This window comes from Pseudorasbora parva, chromosome 25 (assembly GCF_024679245.1).
Source record: "Pseudorasbora parva isolate DD20220531a chromosome 25, ASM2467924v1, whole genome shotgun sequence".
NCBI classification, from domain to species: domain Eukaryota; kingdom Metazoa; phylum Chordata; class Actinopteri; order Cypriniformes; family Gobionidae; genus Pseudorasbora; species Pseudorasbora parva.
The window spans coordinates 18,649,410-18,668,264 of NC_090196.1; the positions used below are offsets into that span (position 1 = coordinate 18,649,410).

Below are 18,855 nucleotides of genomic sequence, written 5' to 3' on the forward strand. Positions count from 1 at the left end.
TGAGTGAGTCTTGCATTAAACCTTCTTGTGTTCCACTGAATAAATGAAGTCGTGCGTGTTTAGTTAATGTTGACAGAATTGTCATTTTGAGTGAACTGTTCCTTTAAAACCCAGTTTTCTACATGCGCTTGATGCGTCAGCAGGCGGCGCTATTTTCTAACTCTAATGTCTCGCTCGATTATTTGGATAAAGACAAGCAGGGGGAGTGGACGGATTCCGGGTTTATTGTTGTCACGGACCGGTTTGTTCGTGTAGAATGAATTTGTGCGATGGCGAAAATGTAGAAAATCGATGGCATGCAGATTGCGCAGCCTTGAACCCAGCGCGTACAAATCGTCTACATCTGTGTGGGATCCGTAACTGTCAACAATAGAGCCACAAAGCGCGCACGAGCGTGCTGCACCCAAAGCCAAGTTTTTTGTCCGTATAAATGGATATAGTCTCTCGGGTTTTCGATTATTGTTGTGTATCCTGTAGATGTAAATGCTGCAACGTCAACTTGAACTGCATCGTTTGCACGCGCGACGTCATGCAGGGGATGAGTGTACAAGGAAGATGAATCGAGGTCAGTTGAAAGGGAATAACAAAGAGAACCTGCTCTGCAGTCTCGCGAGCAACCATTAGCGGAAGCGGCACGTTGTTGTAGTGTTTGACATTCGAACTTCGCAGTATTGCTCGAGACGGTTGAGAGCGGAGGCACAGTAACCGACGTTTAGCCATTTTTTCGCGTTTTTACTGGCAAAAACATGCGTTGAGTGACAGACATTTAGTTTCTTACTTCATTTCCGCCGGTTAAACGCTATTTCAAATACTGAGCACGCGCGTTTGGGGAATTACCGGTTAAACCTGGAGTTGGCCGTTGGTTATTCACCGATAACTGAAGATGACGACGACGCTTAACATTATGGTAAGTTTTTGTCTAAAATGTGGTGACAAAACGGCTAAACGTGGTCGTGACATATAAGTTATTTATTTATTTACTAGTAACGTTAGTTAACCTTGTTTTTAACTCTTTTTTTCGTCAGCACCACATACAAGTATCTTAACGTTAACGTTATAGACTCACTTAAAGGGGTAATGTTAACGTTAGTTAATTTAAAACATTAAACAGCGTTAACTTAAATAGTTTACTCATTCATTTAACTTACTCGTCATTATGTCGGTCCAACCCGTATGACTTTGTCTTTTGTGAAGTAAGTTACTAAAAGAAGATACATTTAAGTCGCCCCAGTGATTGTGAATGGAGACTGGTTCTAACCTTAACATGTCGCGTCACCACAAGTATTATAAAACTATCCACACGACTCTTGGTCTATATTCATATTCTTATTGAGTCTTATGATAACCATAAGACATAATGACGTTTGTTTACAAAAAATGTGATTTTGAGTTTTGACCTCTTGAGTCACCACTCAAGTCATCGCATGAGGAAAAACATTGGCCGGTAACGTTACATTTTTCATTAGCATATTGTAGCTTTACTTTATTTTAAATAAATACTGCAGTGTATAAAATAAAAACTATTTGTTTTAATGTATTTGAAACTGTAGACGGTTTGGTATTCACACATGGTGAGGGTGAATCTAATTTACTAATCCGCAACATATGTTCACTGTACTGAAGATAGATACTGTTTGTTCACTCGTCTTGAGGGATTTATTTCAAATGGTTTAAATGTACAAAAAAAAGTTACCTATGTTGTTTACATTTAAATAGGGATGTTATATAAATTAGCTGGTTGGGAAACGTATTAACAAAAAGAGAATTTGCCTTAAGGGTTAAATGTGAAAAATCAAAGAGTTACTTCCTCCTCTCTCTTTATCTTAAAGTTTCAGTATGACTGGTCTATTTTCATGTTAATAAACGTTACATCCTTGCTTTTAGTAAGCAAGAGTACCATATTATTAACATAATTTAAACTGCTAAAATATTTTTCTGCTTGTGGAAAAGCCCTTGCCTTGTGTTACAAGCATTTGTTAACTGGCTTGGTTAAAATGTATTAGTATTTGAATAGTAAATGTAATGTATTTTGTCTTTTTCAGTGAATCAGACGCAAGGGTTAAACTTTGTGGCCTGGTACGACCTTTGGGTCGAAAGTGATAGTCACATTTATCAGTGGGCTATTGACCTGCCACCTCAAGAGACCCCCTATGAGGATTGAAAACACCCCACAGTTTTTCACAGGATGGATGAGCTGGCTGTGAGGTCTCCTTTTTATCATCAACGTTATTTGATCTGTGCATGGATCCTGCGTTACTTTTATCACCAAGCACTTCCTGTGCTCCTCTCCAACACTTTAGTTTGCAAGAGCATTGACTTTATCTGAACTGCTGTTTTGAGAGGAGGGAGTTTTGGTGAGTTTCCACTTGGTTTGAAGCAACCTCTTCTCATTATCATATACTTGCACTGCTTTTTTTTCTGTGCGTGGATAGCATGTAAAGTTTAACCGGACTTCTCACTCCACTGGGTGGAGAAATGTCAGAAAATAGTAGTGACAAGATGGTTAAGTTCCTTTCCCCCCCTTCGAAGAATGTCAATGGCTCCAGCTCAGACACACTGGTGGGTGAGCGTCTAGGTGTCGAGGTCCGGCGTCGCCACAACACAATGGAGCGGGAACTGCTGAAGGCAGAGCACCGTTTTTTCCGTCGCAGTGTCATCAACGATTCCAATGCCACGGCGCTGGAGCTGCCCAGCAAGAACGCAATCCTAACCATCTCAACGGACTCCCATGCTCTTGAACCTCTTGCCCTGGAAACCAAAGCTGCTTCTGTGGCCATACAAGCTAATGTGTTGGTTGCGCCTGAAAAGAAAGCGGCTGACAATGTCAAGACGGCCGTAGAGTCTAAGCCAGTGTTGATTGCGAATGCAGGACAGATTCTTTCTGCAGAAGCACCACATTTGGGTGCGGAGCTGAAGCCTGGAGATAGTGCTGACGGAAAACGAGAAGATGAGAGAGAGGATGATGAAGAAAGTAAAGAGAAGGCACGAGCTGAGGCAGAGTTACGGGATAAGAAGGAACAGGAGGACATTGAGGAAGTTGAGACAAATGCAGTCGGGACGTCGCCGGATGGTCGTTTCTTAAAATTTGACATCGAGATAGGACGTGGCTCTTTCAAGACTGTCTACAAGGGTCTGGATACTGAAACCACGGTGGAGGTAGCATGGTGCGAGTTACAGGTATGCTTCTTGTATTTGTAAAAATTAGTTGTTTCTTTAAAGGTGCACTGTGTAAATTTGAGCGACATCTAGCGGCAAGGTTGTGAATTGAAGCCGTGTAACGCTCACCCTTCCCTTTCGAAGCATGTAGAGAAGCTACGGTGGCCGACACAGGACAAAAATGATGTCGTCTGAGACAGCAGAAAGTAGCTAGCTCTCTGTAGAGCAGTTTGTCCTTTTAGGACTCCTGTAGAAACATGGCGGCACAAAATAGCGATTTCAATTCAAGGGGACCTGTGATGTATGTGGATAGAAATGGCTTATTCTAAGGTAATAAAGCATGTATTATGTAAGGTCTGAAACCACTGAAAACGTGTAGGTTATATTGCATTTCTGTCAATAGATCCTCAAATACTACACACTGCACCTTTAAAGGTCCCGTTTTTCATGTGTTTTTGAAGCTTTGATTGTGTTTACAGTGTGCAATATAACATGATTTCATGTTTCGCTTGTGAAACAACACAGTATTTTTCACACAATTTACTTATCTGTATACCGCAGTTTTCTCTACCCTTAAAACGGCCTGATTGATTTCCTTGTTCTATGAAGTCCCTACTTCAGAAATACGCAACGGGTTCTGATTGTGCCAGCGGTTCCCGTGTTGTGATTCGACAGCAGCTTAGCGCACGTTGCCCGGAAAGGTCACGCCTCTAACCATAACGGGAAGATGCACGCACTCAATGTGCGCTCTTCTCCATGTGGGAGCAACAAGACCACGTCTCCTTTGTTGCGTATTCTTGTGGGCGGAGGCTTAGTCAACAAACTGTTCTAGTGACGTCATTCCTGCAGGAAGTGCAGGGGTGTAGTCCAAACCGGCTGTTCGCTGTAGGCTTTGAAAGGGAACTTCTGTTAAATAAAATATCTCGCTTGGCATTGAACTTTGAGCTTCATAAATTTACAGGTATTACTTATGCTCTAACATTACACACTATTACATTACACACTAACTAAAGTTTGAAAGATGGGATCGCCAAGAACAGGACCTTTATGGCCAATTCACATAACACAGACCGACGGACACTTCATCAGTATTTGTCAGATCAGTGTGATACCCCGGTTGGAGTCTGTTGCTGTCTGTTGCAGCTTGATTTTGCTGATTAAACATGCTGAATCGGAATTAGAACTGTTGTGCTTGCCGTTGGTCTGCGTCTGTCCGGGTGAATCGCCTATAGAGACTTATTAGTCCTCCTCCCCCAGCCAGACATTTTTTACATTCCATTAATTTTTTCCAAAGTCTTCTTTTAAGGTAATAGTTCATTCTGAAATAAAAATTCAGTATTCATTTTTTTAAAGTTGTTCCAAACCTGTATGAGTTTTTTTTCTTCTGCTGAACACAAAATAAGATATTTTAAAGAATGTAAGCAAACAGTTGATGGTCCATCAACAGTCTGGTTACAGAAACTCATACAGGTTTGGAACAAGTTGTGAAAGAGTAAATGACAGAATTGTAATTTTAGGGTGAACTATTCCTTTAACGCGTTGTAAACTAATCAAAACGGCTATGAGGTGAAAAAAGTATTTGAAAATAGGACATAAAGACAAGGCTTTAGTGAGGGAAAGAGCTACAGTCCTTTGAAGTATTGTGAAGGACATTATCAAATTTTGACAAACTATATATATATATATATATATATATATATATATATATATAATATCACACATACATACCTCAACCCTCTACAATTTGAGTTAATCACTCGCATTTGCGATCAAAGGTCAAATTAGGTCTAGTGACTAAAATGTCTTTAAATACCCAATAAATTGACTAATTAAAGCTTGAATGGATAATTTTACTCAAATTTGTCAAATTGCCGTCTTGTTTTGAGTATCCTAGTAAATATAGTCGGTTATGTCTTCAGTGAATGTGAACAGTCAAGAAACAACAAATGTTATGTTTATTTATCGTTGAATTGTCTTAAAGTGAAAGCCTAATATTTTTGCTGCTGTTTTAATGTGAAACAAACAAAAGTAATCGTTGCAAAAAAATCAATGGCTACTCTTGATTTAATACATTTTGTATTTTAAAAAAGGTGTCTTATTTTTAATTTATTTTCACAAATTTCGTTTGTAGCTTTGTTCTATTTTTTATTTATGCTGTTGCTTGTAGTCTGATTATGTTCATTTTTTTCTTTTCATTTACATTGCCCTTGCATTCTGAGTAAGTCTGGCGAGTAAAATAAAGGATGTCAGCTTTTGACAGCTAGGATAGCAAAGTGCAACACTTGACTTTGTTAGCGCTCTGATCTTTCCGCTGATGGTGGTAAATCACTATCTGATCTGCTCATTTAGGCCTAGATTAAATATTATCTCACTCTTAAACCTACAGCCCTGTCTTTGAGTTCTTTCCGGTACAGCACTTTGTAATGATAATCTTATGACTGGTTTGATTTTAACTTAAATGCCTCACCTCCACCTTTCCAAGTGATGTCATCAACTGGTATTGTTCATGTTTAATTTTGCGCTCTAATCCCTCTACAAAAAGGAAGGCACTTTTACTAGTACTTTTGTCACACCTTTGGAGCGTCTCACCTCTGAAGTGTCTCAATACACACCCCTGACACTTAACCCATCTGGCATTTGGCCAGCGTTTTTATAGCTGTTGTCATCTTTGGCTGTAGACCCGGCATTGTTATCATTCTTGAATAGAAGATTCTCATTTCCTAATTGAGTATTTTAGACCAGTATTTTTAGTGTGTATTATAAGTAGTTACATGCAGTAAATCATAGTTAGTGTTTGTTTACAGTGTACTTTGAGACGGTGTAATTGCTGTGGAAGCCTGTTTCTTGTCAGAGTAAAAAAAAAATTGAATTGCAACTTTACGTCTTACATGTGACTTTATTTCTTGAAATTGCAATTTGTATCTTGCAGATGTGAATTAGTCTCTTGTGCTCACAAAGGCTGCATTTATTTTTGTTTGTTTAAAGATAAACAGTAATATTGTTTAAAATATAGATTTTTAATCGATTCTCATTTTTGAAGAACCAGTCTTTTTTGTCTGTGCTGTTTTCAGTTAATGAACAAAGCTTTGTAGCGCACCTCCCATCCAATGTCTAGAAGCCCTGTTAAAAGCAGATATGCTGCATCATAGCTTTGTGGAAACCATGATATATATTTTTCAGGATTTTTTGATGAATAGAAAGTTTAAAAGAACAGCCTTTGTTTGAAATAGAAAGTAACAGAAAGTACGTTTTTACTGTAACTTTTTAGTGCATCTTTGCAGAGTGAGATCATTCCTTCCAAAAAATCCCAAACTCTTACATAGTTTGTAATTATATATATAATAGTAATATATATTTCATGTGTGACTATTTCTAATTTTAAATATTAAAATGAAATTGCCTAAATATTAAAATTAACTGCAGTTAATATTTTTCCCCTCAAATATATCACACTTACTGAAATGTATCGTATGTTGTGTAATCGCTCAAACTGTGTTTCAACTGCGGAAAGACAAATCAGCTTCTGTAGCATCACATTTACCTCAGGCAGTCGTTCAGTGTCCACAGCTGTTAGTTCACTAGAGAAACAAACTCTTTCACTAAATATATGTACTATATTAGCCTATATATTCTTTATATTCTTCTTAACCTGTTAGTGATGTCTTGTTTATTTAATGTATGTTTAAGTAAATCTTTCATGATTTGACAGGCATGTATAAATGATTATTTCAATAACAATTTTTTTTAATTAAATTTAGAAGTTAATGCAAAAACTGCCCTATGCAAAGCTAATGACTTGATTATTATATCTAAAAATAAATAACTGAATTGAGGCTAATAGTTGGGCTCTGTTGTTAACCTTTAATACAATGTGTAGCCTAAGGACTCCCTATATTTAAAGCATTAACTTTAAGAAACTTAGTTATAATTTAATTAATTTAAGGACAGACACAATTTTTACAGTAAATCACTATTGAATAAAAATAAATAAAAAGCAATTTTGTTAAACTGCTGTACCGAAATTGTACCGAACCATGACTTGAAAACCAAGGTACGTACTGAACTGTCAGGTTTGTGTACCGTTACACCCCTAATATTTTATATATATATATATATATATATATATATATATATATATATATATATATATATATATATATCTCGTTTTTAAACATGAACTAGCATGACACATGCTATGGCATAATTACACAATGAATGTATCTTAGCAATCTTTCCACTTTTATTGGTTTATGATATGATAAAAGCATGAGTAATCGCGGTGAGGTGTGCTTGCACAGAGAGCGTGCTGACGGTGGCAGACTACATGGCAAAAGTACTTCTGTCGAAAAATTATTGGCTCATAAGTTGTGACCCACTTTGAAAAAAGTCATTTTGCATTTAGATACATCCTTTGTTTTATTCTTATCATAAAGGAGCAGCTTTTTATGCATTGATGTGCCACAAAGAGGTGCGATTTCAAAAGTGGGTCAAGTTCAACCACCAAAGCAATTGTAATCTGTAAAGTATGGTGAGCTGGACTGCCAAGGCTTGACTCTGCTGCTCTCCACCCCCTGCTGCCTCTTCTTTTGCAGAGTGATGACGAGGCAATACCACGTGAGCTGCTGTTCTCCTGCTCATGCCCCTCAGGCATAGCTAGCTCATATACACTGGTTTGAAACAAAAGACTCTCGCTAGCTTTCAGCCTCTTCACATCACTTTCTCACATTTCATGTCTCACTGTGCCTATTTTTATCTCTGCCTGTCTTGTGCGACACAACACTGTGTTCCGATCTGCAAGTTCACACTGCTGCAGAAAAGGGAAGGGCCTGTATATCTCCCCCAGAAGGCCATCTGTCTTTAGCGCCTTATGCTAAAGTCAGGGATATTCCCCTCCCACATTTCTCTACTTTCTCGCATGTTAAACACATTTGAACAATATGTAGGTCAACACAAAAAGAAACTGAAAATGGATGTCAGATGCTTCTCTTTTTTTACAAAAGATCCCTCTAAGCGTCCAATTCAATATACCAAAATCTAATTAAACTACTTATATTATATTGGTATTTAGCCAGGTAGCTAAGTCATTGTTGCAAGTGCATATTACTGACTTTCAGCCGACTGCTTGAGTTTCACCCCAGTTTCCTGCATTTACCTTTCTCCCTGCATTTTGTCCTTTTAATGGACCCCTGTAAATCCAGTTAGCCTTCTGCAGTAACCTTAAACTATATTTAAATATTTCTCTTCCCAATTGACATGATTTGTACTTTGTACATTTATGAATATTTTAAAGTAGTTATTTGTATTAAATAGTTGTATTATAAATATTACATTTTTATGTATATAAAAAAAAGACAATTTAGTTTCGGCTTTGTGTTGTTCCCATAAGAAGTTTATGAATCTTTTTTGTGTGTGTGTGTGGGCTATTTTAAATTTAAAAACTTTTAAAAATGTCAAACTTTAAAGGGATACTTCACTGCCTTTTCATATTAAACTATGTTATTCCCTTAAACTAATCAACTAAATCGAGTTGATACATACCTCTCTCGTCTCAGTGCGTGCACTTAATCTCTCTGACACGCAGTGACGATCTGATAGCATTTAGCTTAGCTCCCTAAGCCCAGTTCATTCACTATGGAACCAAACAGAGATCAAGTTAGAAGTACCAAACACCGCCACGTTTCCCCTATTTAAATAGTTACATGAGTAATTGAACGATCAAGTATGGTGACAAAATAAAATGTGGCGCGTTTCTAATCGGATTAAAAAGGAGAACTATAATGTATGGCGGAATAGCACTTCTGAGAGTACTTCGGCTCGGCGCAGTAAAAAGTCCCGGCCGAAACATCTTCCCTCCCTCACATCTCCCTATTGACAGAAATGAGAGAGTGAGGGGGAGGTGTGAGGAAAGATGTTTCGGCCGGGACGAGAGAGGTATGTATCAACTCGTTTTAGTTAAGGGAATAACATAGTTTAATATGAAAAAACGGTGAAGTAACCCTTTAATGTTTTGTGTGGTTAATCGCAATTACAGAAAATGTAGATAGTTATTTAGTTATACATTTATTTAATTAGTTATTTTATTGATTGACAGCGCTAGAAATTTGTGTTTCAGATCTTCTCACTAATCCTAATTCCTTAACCTCCACTTGAAGTGGTATGTGCCTTCACACGTGAACCGGATTCATGCCAGGAGATTTATCCTCATGCTGGAGTTCAGTGTGTGGGCTGCCCCTCCTCTGGGGAAACGCTCCCACGCTTTGCTGGCCTTGTCCTACAGGCCACAGAGAGAAAGTAGGTCTGTCATAGGGTGGGGTGCAAAGCGAAGTCCCCCTTCCTCTAACCCACATCAATTGGCACTGAATTGGGTTTCTACCAGGCTTCAGGCCGTTATGGTGTTGTGCTAAAGGCCTCTAATTGTGTTACTTGCATACAGTTACAATGTGAGCAGTTATGGAAGTTTTAACCTTAGCTTAGGGTGAATGGCTGTCCCTGCTGGGCATGACAAAGGCAAACTCACAGCTAAATGTTTCTCATTCCAGAGATGGCAGCTGACCACACCAAATGTAGGTCAACTAGGAAATGCCATTTGAATTCTGTGCATTGTTTTAACTGTAGTCATACAGAAACTAGAAATTAGTGTTGTCTAAAATATGGATATTTCAACATGGTTTCAATAGTGTTGTCACAATACCAAAATAATGATCGATATGATACCAGACTAAAATACCTCGATACCGATACTAAATCGATACCACAGTAAAAAAAAACTTATTAATCATTGTTTTATTTATTTTTTACTAAAAATTCACTTGGCCAGGATGTTCCTGCCCTGGTTTTTGCCCATTCCCTCCTCTTATTGCTATAATAACTACATGCCAGTGTGAACATCCTTACAGAGATCACATAATCAATCATGTTATCATTCAACAGGGTTCGTACGGGTGCTTGAAATCCTTGAAAGTGCTTGAATTTTGATGTTGTGTTTTCAAGGTTTGAAAAGTGCTTGAATTTTGGATAAAGTGCTTAAAAATGCTTGAAATTGTAACTATTTCTTTTACAACAAATACCTATCTGAATAAATAGTTTGTTTATTAAATGTAGAAATAAAATGTGCCTAAAATGAAACCTGCTGTACTCGCGATCTGCCGTCTATTTCCGTGTGACTCCGCCCCCATGTTGTCGTTTCAATGAACGTTGGCTGAAAGATGCTAAATACGAATTTTGTATCAAACGGACACAAACCCCACGAAGTGCCTCCTGTAAAGTTTGCAAAAATACATGCAGCTTTTCACTATAGGGGCGAGTCTGCTCTTTCGAGTCACATGAAAGGTAGGCTAAGTCATAGACTTTCAAGTAAGCTAACTAAAGTAGTTTACTGTAGCCTAAGTTACACATTAGCGCCTATTTGTTTAACTTGCGCTATTAACAGCTAGCTAGGAATTCGCATTAGTGACAGAGTATATGTATAATGTGATAATGTAAGATTAGCATGTCCGTTATGGCATGTTCATTTGTGGAATAGGCAGTGAACGTAACCACAAATTAAAACCTACAAACATTAGCTCAGTGCATAAAAATAGTGTCAGATGATCATAAAAGTAACCATGGGCGTAGATTACGCGGGGGACGTGTCCCCCTCACTTTTAATAAAATGTATTTTCGTCCCCCGCACTTTTACTGGGTCTCACCGATGCTAGTCGACCCGCTCCGAGCGGGATCCGAACCGGCGTTACCTGCGCGGGGGCGGGCAAGTTAACAGGGACGCTAAAAACAGCTCTCTCTAATCTCGGTTGATTGCGCGCATCTTGAGGTCACAGTCAAATGTATTTACATAGAAACCAATGTGAATACATCAAGATTTAAATTCAGAGACAAAAAAATAATCTATGCATGACCTGTCATTTTATTCGCATCTAAATATGAGGAGGCGCTCTCTCACGGAAAGTCCAAAAGTGGATTCGTAATATCCAGTCACGCTGGAGCTGCAGCTGAAGGAAAACAATCGTTATGAGTGATGAAACGTGACGACGACAATCAGACGATTGCGACAATATATATGCTTTATGTGTGTTTTTCAAGCCATCTCAATGTAGGCTATTGATTGACAATAAAGTATAGGCTATCATATGAATAATACAGCTTTTAATGTGTAGTATCTTCTGCTCACCAAGGCTGCATTTATGTAATCAAAAATAGTTCAAACAGTAATATTTTGAAATATTACAAATTAAAACAGTTTTTTTCCTATCTGAATATATAGTAATTTATTCCTGTGATCAAAGCTGAATTTATCATTACTCCAGTCTTCAGTGTGACATGATCCTTCACTAATTATTCTCATATGAGGATTTCATAATCAAGAAACATTTATGATTATTATCTGTGTTGAAAACAGATGTGCTGCCTAAAAATGTTGTGGAAACCATGATAGCCTACATGTTATTTTTCAGGATTCTTTAACCTCTTAACCCTCGCCCTGTGCTGAGAAATAAATAAAAAAATGACATACCCCAAATAAAAATGTCTGCAGCTCTTAAACCCTATGGTCTATATCCATAAATGTGGTCTTATTTTAAATTAGACACTTCAAATTATGTTACCCAAAAGTCATAATAACTCAAATAGTATAGGGACAGATTAAAACAAGGGGAAATATGCATGTAAGTGACTCACGTTTTTATTTTTTTATTATTCCCTTATGGAAAAAAATATTAGATTTTAATTTTTATGCCCTGAAAATAACCTAAATATAAAACTGAATGTCTGATCATGCTTTGATTAAAATTTGAGGACGATTCTCTCAAAAATGTAGCTTCTGTAAGCTTTTATGTCAAAAAAGACTGGGCGTCCTTTCAATAAAGTCCAATTATATTAGAACATTTGTGTAATAGTAAAGAGTAGTTTTTATTCAAATAAATCTGCAATAAACTGCTAATTATAATGCATTTGCAGTCCCTGATAACTAAAACAACTATTTACAGAATTTACAAGTGTAAAAAAAACTCATTTAGTTGATAAAAACAGTCTCTTATTTAGTCTGCGCGTTGTGTGTAAGTATGTGTGCTTACACTGGCAGGCGCTGGATACGATGAATGAAAACTGTGGAGACGACTCCTAAGTAACAGCTAAGTAAGCATGAGGTATTCACCAATGCTTCTTACGACATCTCTTACAGAAACTACGCAAAATATTGTCTTTTGATTCGATACTACATCCATCAATCAAATCTATGCTGGCTATGCATTGGCTAGGCATTGACTGGCTTATCCAACAAAGGACCGGCGAGTTTGACTGACAGATGTATCACCCAGTGACGCGCTCCCTTTCTATTTATGTGTCCTAGTCAGCTTTTGATTGAAGGAGAGAGACCTGGGAGGGTTTAATATAACCGGAACAGTCCACAGTACAGGGGAGATTGTCAAAATAAGGCTTACAATCGCTATTTCATTGAAAATGGACATGATTGATTACTCTTAACACAAAACGCTTATGCAAACAACGGAGGATTTTTAGTTTTTTCCCCTTATTTTTTCGTTGTTTTGGATTAAAAGTGGGATGCATTTTGAAGAGTGGACTCTTACACAGACATGTATGCTGTTGTTTCGTGGATTCGTCCGATCTGATCTGAACGTCAGGAGATGAAAGATGAGTACCGCGTTCATTATGCTAATGTTTAAATAGCCACTGCTTTAGCATTTAATTTAACCCTTTCCTCTCTGGTGTATTTATTGCAAAAACGAGTTCAGAACATGAATCTTGAGTGTTTTAGCTTTCAAATGATGCATAGTTTGTGATAGTTGATTGAACAGTTTGTATAAAACAAAAGTAATTATAAGTAGAGACACGCCCACTTGCGTCAGACGCCCCGCCCACGATCCGGTGCGGATTAAGAAGTTAATGAATAGAAAGTTCAAATGATAGCATTTATTTGCATTCATTAAATAAATTATCATCTTTTGTAATATTAAAAATATCTCTTGTGATCAATTTAATGCATGTCTGATCAACAAAAGTATTAATTTCTCTCTTTTTTAATTTTTCCACAAATGTTTATATGGTTTCCACAAAAATTAAGCAGCACTATGAGCAGCACAACTGATACTAATCATAAATGTGTGTTGATCATCAGATCCTCATCTGAGAATGATTAGTGAAGGATCATGTGACACTGAAGACTGGAGTAATGATGATAAATTCAGCTTTGATCACAGGAATAAATCACACTTTACTATATATTCACACAGAGAACAGCATGGTTTACATTAGAATATATATATATTTTTACATTGCATAAAATCTATGAAGTGTTAATGCACAAGTGTTTGTAGGCTAGTATATAAACCAATTATAAAATTGGCACAAAAAAATGAGAATAATATTATAGATATTAATTAGTGGTTATTGTTCAGCAGTGTATTTGATATCTTGCCCAATTAAAAGCAAGAGATGCGATAAATTATATTGGTCCAAAAAAAAAAATCATTTCTGTCCCCCTCACTTCTGAAAAGATGGCTACGCCCCTGCAAGTAACTTAGTGCTGTCAAAAATATTGATATTTTTTTCGATCGGTCTGAATTTCGCACGGGATTAGACACATAATTCTACAAATTCCTGCAGATTTTGCGCTCATATCTGAAGTGGGCACATACCGTTATAAAGCCGACCTCTGACATACAAGTAAATAAAATAAAAAATAGCTAATTTTCCCAGCTTATTAATGGTCAAATACACACAAAAAATTTTACACTGTTCATCTGGGTGTGTATTAACGTAAATACAGTCGTAAACAGTTCAGAAGAATGAGTAACAGGAACAGTGTTTTGATTCCACACTCGCGTCAGGTCTTAAAGGGGCAGCAGTTATTCAAACTACAAAAAGACAAAATATCACCTGCTGCTCTTTACTGATTATCTTGTGTAACTTTAACAGATTAATATGTATTTAATTTTTACAATAAAAATCCAATGTTATTGTAAATTTGATAACTTGTTTATTTTTTTAATTCAGTGTCTCACCTGAATACAGTTAGACCTAGGCCTACCTGATTTATTTGTGCTATTGTTTTTGCTTATTTGTTCTTATTTTATTACTGTTTTCTCTTCTTTTTACCATTTGAAGTCAAGCTTTCTTGTGCTGTATGTAAGCTACTGCAACACAATTACCCCATTGTAGACCACGCACTGTAAGCATATTTGTGAGATAATTGTAATGGTAATTGATCAATGATTATGAAAACAAAGCTTAAGCTTTATCATATAAAGTGATCTCTTCAGAAGAAATACTTGATTGCCTAGACTTTTAATAGACATACACACACAAAAAAGAAATTCATTAAAAATAGAAAAGGTCAATGAGGTACATGTGATTGACTGTCTACCTCAAAGACGAATGTTTTCATTTTTAAAATGTTCAATAAATGAATTGAAAGTTAAGTGAACCCGTCGAGTGATTTTGTTTAGGCTAATTGTTTTTACAATTACCCCAAAGGCAGGTTAGATAGTAAGCAAAATTTACTTAGACAGTGATACATTTAAAATAAATAAAACTTGTGATTTGTTTAAATATCTGATCCTTCTGCTTTACGAAACACGATTTTGGCTGTTTATAGTATTATCATCTTTTTAATGTGATGATAACACTAAATAATAATTTTGACAATGTATTGGTATGTAATTTACAGCAGTGTTAGGTGCTGGAAAAATCATTAAAATTGACCTTGAAAGTGCTTGAAAAGTGCTTGAATTTGACCTTTGAAAAGGTGTACGAACCCTGATTCAATAACCTTTCACTTCTGAACAGGTTGGGATGACCAAAATCTTATTTCATGATACAAGAAATGTAATTTTTTTTTTTGCAAAAAATTTGGCAAAAAATGCAAATTACAAACAATATGAGACAAACAGTGCTTTATTTTTCAGCTACATTAAGTCTTTTTAACAGTAGCAAGTCAAAAAAGAAATTAATAATCATATATAAAAGTCTTATTAACTATACACTGATTCTTAAAGGTGTCATGAACTGGCTTTAAAAAAAAAATGATACTGTTGTCTGCGGTCAACTAATGACGTTTGTGCGGTTTTTACATTTAAAAAAAACATTATAACTAATAAGCAATAGGCTATTTTCTACACTGGTTTTGAGGCTCTCTCCAAAACGCCTGGTTTTTGGTGAGTGTGCAGCACTGGAGACTTGGAAATAAATGCCCACGGCTAGGATTGGATAATATTAGCATATTTAATGAGCTTAAGCTCCGCTGTCAGTCCACATGATGGAGAGGAGAGATTGAGGGAGAAGCGGCAACCAGAATGATTTTCTCGATCACAGAGCTCATAAGCGTCTTTATCAAACAAACACAATGTTTTTTTTCTCACTGACACACGATTGATTGGACTTATTTTTATATTACATATGTGCCCGCAAAATCGGACGATATAAGCGCGAACCGCGCACACATACACGTTCGGCGCGTGCCGCCGCCCTTCAGATGTCAACGAAAGAGAGAGAGAGAGAGAGAGAACGGCAGAACAAGAACGGAATATAATGAGATTGATCGGCCTGCCAGGCTTTGCTAGCCCTGGCCCATACCTGTCCAGCGTGCTAAAGTTATGCTCTGTTAGACACGTACACATAGCCAAAACAATATATAGCAATGCAACACTACATATAAAAACACGTTTTACTCACATATGTGTGTTGCACCATTCCTGTCGGATCCAAATCCAGTATCGACCGGAGATTTGTTTGCAAACAATCCCGCAGTGAACTGAAGTGAACATGTCTTCCCCACATGAGCTGGAACTTTGTTAAAAGTTTTTTTATAATAAAAATATAATAATAAATAGGATCAGAAAGAAGCTTATGCAGCGACTGTGTTCTTCCACAACCAGGAATAGCACAATATAGTGGTTCACATTTTTACTTGCCCTGCTAAAATGTGTATTGGCCCCATCACAAAGTAATTAATAAAATAAAATAGGTCTAGTTATTACTTTTGTTGTTTTTGATCCATGTAACCTTAATAAATAAGGTTGACTCAAAGGTTGACTTTTTTTAAACATTGTTAAAAAACAGTATGTACTGAAATAAGAACAAATAATAGAATTACGAGCCACAGCACAAATACAACAGAACAAATACAAATAAGTTATTTTCAGGTTTTTCATGTAGATCTGAACTAGATTTTCAGGTAGGCTACAGAAATAGTAATCAAATGTAAAATATCACTGCATAATCTTCACTGTATTAAAGTTATTCAGTCCAGAGCAGTAAGTGAATTTGTTTTTCTTTTCTTTTTTCTTCGTATTTTTTGAGAACCATAGACTTTATAAAAGGAGAACTCGCTCCCCTGCCATTGACGAATATTTTCCTGTTCTCATTTTTATACGCTAGGGGGCGATATTGCGCATCTCCTGAACGAGTACAGAATTTCCTGGTCTAAACTCCTGCGAAGAAGAAACAGAAGTGCGCTCTCTAGGGGTGTGTGATATATATCGTCTGCGATAATATCGTAATTGTTGTTTTAACAATGTACAATCTGGCATTATATTGCTCATATTGCCCATTACTCTATTTCGCCAATGTGAATAATGCTCAAAACAAAGTCACAGCACTGTGTGTGTGTGTATATATATATATGTGTGTGTGTGTGTGTGTGTGTGTGTGTGTGTGTGTGTGTGTGTGTGTGTGTGTGTGTGTGTGTGTGTGTGTGTAAAAATGCTCATAAAAGGAAAAAATAAATTTAAACTTTATGGAAAAGATTTCTGTCATTGCTGTGAACTGACCACCACACAGAATATGATCACCAGCATCAAGATACCATCACAATAGCACACCCAGCAAAATATTGTCTAATTATCATTATCGAGAAAATTTCGAGATTTCATTTTTTGTAAATATCGCACACCCCTACGCTCTCTCATAAAATGAGATGCTGCAGCATATGAAAAATAATCCGATCAACAGCAACTAAATAAAAAACGGCTGTTATTGAATATGTCATCCCAGGACGAGCTCTAGGACTAAAGCTTTGATGTGTTGATGATCATCATTCTGAATCCATATGGATGTAACGTTAGTCTTTTACAAAAACATGATTTTTCTCAGCTGCTTTCATGAAACATTACCACAATCAAGTGTTGATTAATAAAGAAAGCATTATGCTAGAATAAAGCAGGTCTGTTCTTTCTTTTGGTATATTTGCATTCTTTGTTTTGATAATTCTGTGGGGCATAAAACTTGTGAAAATGACACAAACGCTGGTGGTGACTGGCATATTTCATCTTTAAGTTCATTTAAAAGACTTAACTGACTATGTTTACGATGATACTCGACAAGACCGACATTTCCACAATTTTGATTGAATATTTGCGTGCCGTGACACGTGTGGCACGTGTGCGTTGAAGCTAGTGTTGCTGTGCGAGAACCAAAACTGAGAGACACTTTGTCGTCTATGAGCGCTATTTAAATAGGCAAAGCTTACAAAATGCACAAATTATCAACTTCAGTGAAGAGCGGGGAGGTGACAGTTCCGTCAACTGGCCCGAGTGTCTTTCACGCTGGCCCCGGGCCATCGGGCAGTCCTTGTTGTCGAGCCCTGCTGTATAAGTTTTGTAACTTTTATTGTAAGCATTAATTGGTCGTTATGAAACTCTGAATGTGTCTTTGGCACCATGCTCTGAAGGTACTCAAAAAGTTAAGAGAGCCCCACCTTGTGATCAAAAGTTATAATAAAATGTCCAAAAATGCTAATAACTATTGACTGTAATAAAAATGGTAGATTATTTGGGAAATGCAAGAACATAGATACTAATTTTGCCATAGTCAGCTGAACTTCTTGTCCGCCATTTTATTTATTTTTTTTAAAAAACATACTTTTCCAAACCCCCTGGCCTAGACCATTTGTCCTAGCCTGACGTGGTCATACTCAATTCTAGTCAGAATATGAGTCTGAAACCGCTCCATTGGGCTGTGATTATGAGGCGTGTTCCAACCGAACCAGGAAAGACATCAATTGGATAGACCTACAAAGGTCTATCCAATTGATGTCTTTCCTGGTTCGGTTGAAACACGCCTCATAATCGCAGCCCAATGGAGCAAACCAATCAGAGCAACGAAGCGACGCATTGTCAAATGTCAACAGACAGAGCTCAAATGCACTGTGTTGCCAAGTCCGCGTTTTTTCGCGGTTATGTAACTATGTGCAAGGGTTGAAGTGACTATTATGTGATATATAGACCCATAAGTGCGAATTTTAGCATGCAACCATTCCAAAATAACACACATTTTACCCTCCAAACACCATTTTTCCCAATGAGAACCCCACGAGAAGCCATTGTTTAGGGCTAGTAGTTGGCGGGTAAACGATCTTTGTTGGTGTTGTAAAAAAATTAAATAATTTATTGATACACAGAGTACTTACCCAACATGATCATCATCTTTGAGAGAAATTAGGAAGGTGAATGCATATACAAACAAGCTCTCCGTTTAGGATTCGAGTAAATATAATCCAAGCCTTTGACGTGCATGATTACGTTACACTGTTGATCATCTGTCCGTCATCGTCTAAAGCCCGCCCCTGATGATTTCATTGGTCCGAACAGTTTCTGTTCGGAGATAATTACTCCTCTATGGAGCAATGCCAGACCGAATTGCCAGACCTAAAAATGTTGTGGGTGGGGACCAACTTTGGACCATGCCGGT

General features: G+C 37.0%; 1 protein-coding gene across 4 annotated transcripts in view; it reads left to right on the forward strand.

Annotated features, from left to right (window-relative positions):
• Window positions 1–187: 187 nt before the first annotated feature.
• The window catches only part of wnk1a (WNK lysine deficient protein kinase 1a), a 38,097-nt gene continuing 19,429 nt past the window's right edge, over window positions 188–18,855 (forward strand). For 2 of the 4 annotated variants that reach the window (XM_067435994.1, XM_067435997.1), the window contains exons 1-2: window positions 188–907; window positions 2,043–3,177. In XM_067435994.1, the coding sequence (XP_067292095.1) occupies window positions 2,476–3,177 (702 nt within the window). In that variant the 5' untranslated portion in view covers window positions 188–907; window positions 2,043–2,475. Of the gene's footprint in view, window positions 908–1,329; window positions 1,445–2,042; window positions 3,178–18,855 lie in introns of those variants that run through there. The other 2 variants (XM_067435996.1, XM_067435995.1) reach the window with 2 other exon arrangements.